Below are 7404 nucleotides of genomic sequence, written 5' to 3'. Positions count from 1 at the left end.
CCTTTCATGTGACCAAGTTGTAGCACTGACACACCTGGGGCCTTGAGCAAGTCTCCCCCCTCTCTGTGGGAGGAGGAGGAGGAACTGCCCAGCTGTCTCTGAGGCGGCATGGGGGAAAAACCTCCTGGACTGAGGCCAGGGGAGGGCTGGGGGTGAACCTGAGCTTGGCTGGACCCTCTGTGCCTGAGATCTCAGCTGGAATGGGGATTGTGCAGGTGGGACTCCCTCCCATGAGCCGACAGGCAGTCACAATGACAGGGCAGAAGGAGGTCCTGGTGTGCAGGGATGCGGAGGAGGCTACTCAACTGGGCCACACAGTCCTGCCAGGGAGGCAGATGACCTGCCAGGTCAGCCCATGGCGTTGTGAACCTTCCGGCGCTCAGGCCTTAGAAGAAGGTTCAGCCACTGGAACTGCCAATCCCTGGGCCTCCCAGGCACATCCTCTAGCTAGCATTGGCCAAGGAGTCCGGGGCTCTGGGAGGTTCTGAGCAGGCATGTAATGTGGGTGCCAGGGATCTGAGCCCTGGATGGAATGAGCTCCTCCCTGGAGTGAGGGTGAGGAGGGGAGAGAACAAAGAGCTAAATCTTGAGCAGGTCACCATTTAGTGGTCAAGAAAAGGGGGAGGGGCTAGCAAAAAGAGGATGATAAGGAACTGCCATAAGGGGACACCAAAGTAAGAGGAGGGAGTGACAGAGGAGGGAGTGACAGAGGAGGGAGTGACAGAGGAGGGAGTGACTTGCTGGATTGACAGTTTGAGGAGGCAGAGGGCTGAGGTGGAGCTTTAGATTTTGGGGCCTAATTTTATTCCTTGCAACTGGGAAAGCAGGCTGGCCCCTAATTCCTCTGCCAGAGCAGCCAGTGTGTGAAGCCAGTTTCGTATTTTATTCTGAGAGAGGAGTTCCATGGGAGCCCTTGGCTGGCCTCATCCCATAGCTCTGTGCAGAAGCCCAGCCACAGTGATGTCAGCTCTTCCTTGTCATGTTGGCAGCACACAGGTCTGGGCCAGGCTCCTGGACCAAGGCTGCCTCACCCACCCCAAGGACACAGAACTCGCAGATCACAAGGCGCTTCTCCTCACAGGGCCCGTCGTTCCACTGGCCATTGGTGTACATCTCCGCACAGTCCTCATTGTCTCGATAGTTGTTGGGCTCACCAGAGGCCCAGTTTGAATAGACCAGGGACTCCCCTCCTGGATAGATGAACTTGCCCTCCGTCTGGGAGTCAGTCATGCTCAGGAATGCAGCACCCTTGTTCTCAATCTCAACCAACTGTTTCAAGGCCTCGTTCTCAGCTGCAGAGCGTGGGGAGGGCAGCTGCCCCCCGGCCTGTGCGCACACTTGCTGTGCCTCCTGGAAAGGCTTTACAAACCTTGCTGCCTTGAAGACCTTCTGGCCAAAACTTTGGCCATGGAGGAAGAGCTCCACTAGGAGGAGAGCACAGTCAGTTTGGGGATCTGGGGGCACCTGCCAAAGCTCCATGGCTCTGAGACCTTTGTGCTCCAACCAGAGCCCAGGCCTCCCATATAGGGCCTCAGAGCACCAGGAAGGACAAAGGTGAGACCCTGGGTCCGCGGTACGCTCTGGGAGGTAGATCTGTCTGTCTAGTTACAGGTGAGAACACTGGGCTCAGAGAGGTTAAGTAAGAGGCTCAACATCATGTGACCATCACATGTAGAGTTGGGGGTCACCCTTATCTGATCTCACACTAGAGCTGAGACGTGCTCTTTCTATTGCACCCCATGTTGCATGGCAGAATCGCTCTCCCAGGTACTGGGTGGGACCAGGAAGCTTTGGCATCGTGCAGCCTCTGAGAGCTGAAAACAAGGAAGGTGCTCACTCTGATCTCACTGTGGACCCTGCATAACAGCAGGGCATGTGGCATTGACAGGGAGGTCTGTGCCGGGTGTGGATGTGGGAAAGAAGAGGAGAGGGTGGGCCATCTGAGGGCAGCACTGTGCTAATCTCTGCACTGTGTGCGCCCAGTGCTGGCCTCTAGGTGTGCATGTGGGTGAGGCTGGAGAGCTGGGAGAGAGGACAAGGACAGCGGAGAGGTGTGCATGGGCGTCAGGGGCAGGAGAGAGTCAGTGCTGGGGAGTGGCCTGTCTGGGAGTCAGAGGGCCAGGTATTCAGCCCTGCCTTGGCCATGACTGTCCAGGTGGACAAGGGAAAGTCACTTCCTTTTTTGGGGTTTCCAGTTCCTCATCTCTAAGATGGGAATACAATTTATAAAAGCATCACTGTGCGACATTTAACTATATGTTTTCATTCCATCTCATTTTCTATCCCTTTGTTGTTGCTGTTGTTGTTATTGTGTGTGTGTGTGTGTGTGTGTGTGTGCTTTAATATTTTTTTAGTGATGTCAGAGAGGAAGGGAGAGGGAGACAGAGATAGGAACATCAATGATGACGGAGAATCATTGATTGGCTGCCTCCTGCCCACCCCTATTGGGAACCATGCCCATAGCCCAGGCACATGCTCTAACTAGGGATGGACCCATGATCTCCTGGTTCATAGGCCGACAATCAACCACTGGGCCACACTGGCCGGGCTCTTTTTCCATCCCTTTGACTTCTGGGTTCGTGCATACAAGCCTTCAGGGCTCCTGAGAGGGCTGTGCTCCAGCCCCAAAGGGCTGGTGAGGAGCCCAGGCTGCACCAGGACCCACTGTGACCCTTCCACAAGGGTTCAGGGGCCAGACTCTCCACAGGCTCAGGAGGGCACCCAGAGCAGCCCTGGACAGGAGTTCCTCTGCCATTCACTACATGCACCCGGGTGGGTCTGTGTGTGCATACACGAACAAGGCCACGTGTCCATCTGAAGGTACATGGGAGCACTGAAGGCCCACCTTCTATGTTGTATATGCGTGGGTGCTCATGGGTGTAGATGATGTGAGGTGAGTGATGGCATGTGTGTAATACACACATGTGTGGCAGGTGTATATCACAAATTTTCCTTTGTTTTCCTAAGTGTGCATATGAGGGAGTGAGCACACATGCATGTTTGTGGAGAGAGGGAGATATACTAAATGCTTGAAACCTCACCCTTGGTACATGGGTACTTAGTGGTTTTAGGTACATAGGAGCCCTAATTCTCACCCCTGCATTCTCTCCTGCTACAGAAACTCCTCTTTGGATCATTGAGATTTGCTGAATTACTTGAGCTCAAAGCTGACATGGGGAAAGCGGGGAGGAGGGGGGAAATTAGGGTCTGAGGTGGAGATGCCCACAGGCACAGGCACTGGGCTGTGCTGCTGGAGCCTCTGACTCCTCAGCACCCAGGTTGGGGGAGAGTCTCCACCATGAACACCCAGGCAGAGCCCAGCACTGGGCAGAGCCCAGAGGCAGCCTGCCCACTGCCGGACCCAGGGCCTGTCTCAGTTGAGACTCAATGGCCACATGCCAAGGTCAGACCCTCACAGCCTTGAATGCAAGCACAGCATGCCAGCCCCAACTCTGAGGACAGTGTCTGGAGTCACTTCTGCTGTGGGCTGGGCACAACATCTTGAGGAGTTTGCACACCCAGCCCCATAGAGATAAGAAATGCATCCTGGGTAGTGGGGTGTCCAGGGACCAGCACAGGTTGGCAGGAGGGGAAGTCTGAATTGCACTGGGCTTGGGGCATTGATCTGACTCGGGTCACAGGTGGCTGTGATGGTGGGGCTGGAGCCTGGTAGCCTTGAACATGCTGGCGCCAGCCCACTGAACTGGTGTAGGGGCCACACCCTGCTCCGTGTCCCTTGAATCTGCTTCCAGCTCCTGGAAGATGTGGCTGCTCTGCTCTGCCCCACTCTATCCTTAGTCCCAGGTGCTGCCCAAGGCCCAGGTCCAGCCCATCGTCCAAACCCTCCACCCCCCTAGAGCCCCCAATCCTAGAACCAGGCCTGCCTCAGGCCCGGCCAACTCCAAACCCAACACAGACCCCACCTGGGGCCTGCCCTTGGCGACTGGCTCAGGTTCAGTTCCAAGTCCAGAACTCACTTTTCTTATACTGAAGGAAGGCTCCCAGCAGGCGTCCTACCTGCTCCTGCAAGGCTTCCACCTGCTGCCTCAGAGCAGTGATGTCTGCAGGAGAGAGAGGTTCAGTGGAGACCAGTCCCTCACATCCAGGGGAAGAGTCCGGGTCCCAAGGGAAGGGTGCTCAGTGACAGGTATTCCTGGGGGAGGGTAAGAAGCTGGGCCCCAGGAAGCCCACAGCCACTGACACAGCTGGCCCCTGCTGCCAACAGGGTCCTGGCATCCCACTAACTCTGATCCAGATGACATTTCACAGCCAATTTTGAGAGTCTGGGAGCACATTCCTGAAAGGGGGGTGGATTGCACGTCCTTCTGGTACTCCCCATCCCTGTGTTATTTGATGCTCAAAGCTCTCTCATGAACTGGGAAGAGAGCTGAGCTGTCTCAGTGATCAGATGGGAAGCTGCTCAGGCTTGCCTTACCCCGTATTTTAAGTCTAAGCCAGAGCTTCATATTCTTGCCTTCAGTCCAACAGCCTTTCCTGCTTTCACACACCACCACCCCCACAATGAGCTAACCACTGACCTAGAAGGCCTTCCTCCCTCTGCACCCTAGTGGGGTGCCCAGAGCTAAGGAAGGTGACTTTAACTGTTAGCCCACTCTCTCCCTTTTCTCCTCTGGACCCAGGATCACCTCTGTCCCCCTTCGGTCCTGAGAGGCCCCAGGCACCTGGAATTCCCGGTATACCCATGGGTCCTGCAGGGCCTGAGATCAGACAAGAAGAGGAGGGTGAGCTCGGCACACATTTTCCCGCATTTCCCCCTCCCAGCATATGGGCTGTGCTATTGTCCAGCAATACACCCTCCCACGTACGGTCTGTCCCATAGCCAGTCACACACCCTCTCTGTACAGTACTGTCCCATCACCCAGCACCCGGCCTTCCCAGGATGCGGACTGTCCCTGCTGCTCACACCGCACTCTCCCCAGTTACAGAGCTCAAGCCCAGTGAGGCACCTCCTTGCACAGACTCCCCAAGGCCCAGTGTTGCAACTCTGAGCTGGCGGGTTACAGGGGAGGGACAGGCCTCCGCAGCTTCAGGTGGACACAGGAGGACCGAAGGCCCGCCCCAGCTTTTCCCATCACTCACCTGCTTTCCCTGCAAACCCAGGGTCTCCACACTCACCAGGGGCACCTTTCTCTCCTTTGGGACCTGGGGGGCCTCTTGTTCCTGCAGAACCCTGCACATCTGGGGCACCCACTTCTCCTGAGGAAGGAACAGATTGAGACAAAGGCTGTTGAGAGTGTCTGCACTCTGGATGATTTCCTCAGCTCCACCTGGAGAAAGAGAACTAGGGGCCTGTGCACCCCACTCTCTGTGTCCTCCAGAGCTGGGAGTGCGGGGGGCAAAGGCCGCAGCAAGGCCTGCCAGTGGTGATGGCCTGGCTTCACTGGCATGCTGAGTATCCTTAGGTCAGGAAACAGGCCAGCCAGAGCTGGATGGGGGGTCAAGCCAAGAACTGTCTGATTTCCATACAGTGCACTTTCCCTGTCCCAAGGCTGAGGATTTACAGCAGGGGATCTGCCAGCTTTTACCTTGGCCATGGACTCATTGCTTTCCCTTTCCTAGGACCAAACTTTATATCAGAAATGCTCCCTGACATAAGTCACCAGGGAAATTAAATTAAACCCATGAGATATCATCTCACCCCTCCTAGAATGGCGACTATGAAAAACACAAAAGATCTCAAGTATTGGTGAGGATGTGGAGAAGAAGAACCCCTATGCACTGTTGGTGGGATTGTAAATTGGTGCAGCCACTATGGGGACCAATAGGAAGTTTCCTTAAGACATTAAAAAGATAATTAAAAAAAGTATGATCCAGGAAATACCACTTCTGGGTTTTACCCAAAGGAAATAAAACACTAATTTGAAAAGATATCCATACCCTCATGTTTATTGCAACATTTTCTTTACAGTAGCCAAGAGGCAGAAACAACCTAATAGTGTTCATAATGGATAAAAATGTCACACACACACACTGGAATATTATTCAGCCACAAAAAAAAAATCCTACCATTTGCCACAACAAGAATGGATCTTGAAGAAATTATGCTAAGTGCCATAAGTCATACAAATTAAGACAGAGACAGTATGATCTCACTTACATCTGGATTATAAAAAAACAACAACAAAGAATCTGAACCCTTAAATGCAGAGGTGAGATTATTGGTGGTTACATTAAATGGGAGCTGGGTGGTGGGCAAAATCGGTGAGGTCAAAAGCTACAAATGTCCAGTTATAAAAAATGAGCTCCTTTTCCTCCTCTCCGTAGTGTATTTAGGTAAATCCTTTTGATCAGGCCTGAGTGTGGGGCCACAGGGCCTCATCTTTGCCCACCTCTCATGCAGTAGAATTTAGTTAGATATTTCACACACTGCACAGAAATCATTCAACCACATGAACAACTATAAGTGCAGCAGCTTGGTTCTACGGGGCGCCAAAGACCAGTCATTTACTCATGATTTCCTCATTCTTGGGGTGAGAGGAATCAGAAGATCCTAGGGGAGGAATCCTGACAGCTAGGGGAGGGGAATAACACCTCAAGGCTCAGGGCAGCCTGTCATTTGCCAACTGGTAGCGAGGTGCTTTAGGTGGACTGAATGTCTAGGGGCCTTCTTCCCAAGGAGGTGGGCTTCCATTTCCAGGGCTTCCCCAAAGAACATCCAGACTTGCTGAGTTGGTTACAATTCCAGTGGCCACCCATGCCCACGAGGACAAGCCCACGGTCCCAGCTGTACCTGGATCCCCCTTCTCGCCTGAGGGGCTGTCTTTCTCATCTTGTCCATCACGACCAGGCAGGCCATTCTCCACAGGGCTACACGTGACCAGGGTGCAGTCATCAATCAAAGGTTTCTGGGGAAGGATCGTCACTTCTGCTTCCCCTGACAATGGAGGCTGTGTGAGCACGACCAGCACAGAGAGGAGAAGAAGCATGGCCTTTAGGGTGGACAGAAAGAGAAAGGACATGCTCTTGGTTTCAGAACACGGGTTAGGACTTAGCCCAGCGCCCGGAAGTCAGAGAGGCACTTTCCTACCACCTCGCCCCTTCTGTGGGATCAGGAGCAGCAGGACTCCAAAAACAATTTAGGACAAGGCGGCCATACAGTCTGGCCTGGGAGGGCATGAGTTACCCAGCTGAACTCTGACATGGTTATCAGCAACATCTACCTCTTCTCAGATGCCCCGTTTTGTCCCTTCTAGTGACTTCCCTTTCACTGCCATCGGCACGGCTGGGATGTGAACTCCTCACTGAGGCCACCTGTCACATCAGGAAGGACTCATGAAGTGCCTTTGGGCAGGACAGTTCCCCTCTTTGAACCTCCGTCTCCCTGTCTGTGTCAGCAAGGTGGCTGGGCAATCCCATTTCCTGTCACTTGTAGCCTTGCATGGA

At 53.8% G+C, this 7404-nt stretch overlaps 1 protein-coding gene across 3 annotated transcripts in view; it reads right to left on the bottom strand.

Moving 5' to 3' along the window:
* Positions 1-848: 848 nt before the first annotated feature.
* LOC139022064 (pulmonary surfactant-associated protein D-like) overlaps positions 849-7404 on the bottom strand; it is a 40476-nt gene continuing 33920 nt past the window's right edge. The window contains exons 2-6 of one of the 3 annotated variants that reach the window (XM_070433083.1): positions 6752-6950; positions 5137-5217; positions 4647-4718; positions 3978-4061; positions 849-1424 (exon numbers count right to left, since the gene is read on the bottom strand). In XM_070433083.1, the coding sequence (XP_070289184.1) occupies positions 964-1424; positions 3978-4061; positions 4647-4718; positions 5137-5217; positions 6752-6947 (894 nt within the window). In that variant the 5' untranslated portion in view covers positions 6948-6950 and the 3' untranslated portion in view covers positions 849-963. Of the gene's footprint in view, positions 1425-3977; positions 4062-4646; positions 4719-5136; positions 5218-6751; positions 6974-7404 lie in introns of those variants that run through there. The other 2 variants (XM_070433084.1, XM_070433085.1) reach the window with 2 other exon arrangements.

Source organism: Myotis yumanensis, unplaced genomic scaffold (genome assembly GCF_028538775.1).
Source record: "Myotis yumanensis isolate MYYU_CA2020_CCGP unplaced genomic scaffold, mMyoYum1.0.hap1 SCAF_13, whole genome shotgun sequence".
Classification (NCBI taxonomy): Eukaryota; Metazoa; Chordata; class Mammalia; order Chiroptera; family Vespertilionidae; genus Myotis; species Myotis yumanensis.
This window is presented reverse-complemented; position numbering and strand designations above follow the sequence as displayed.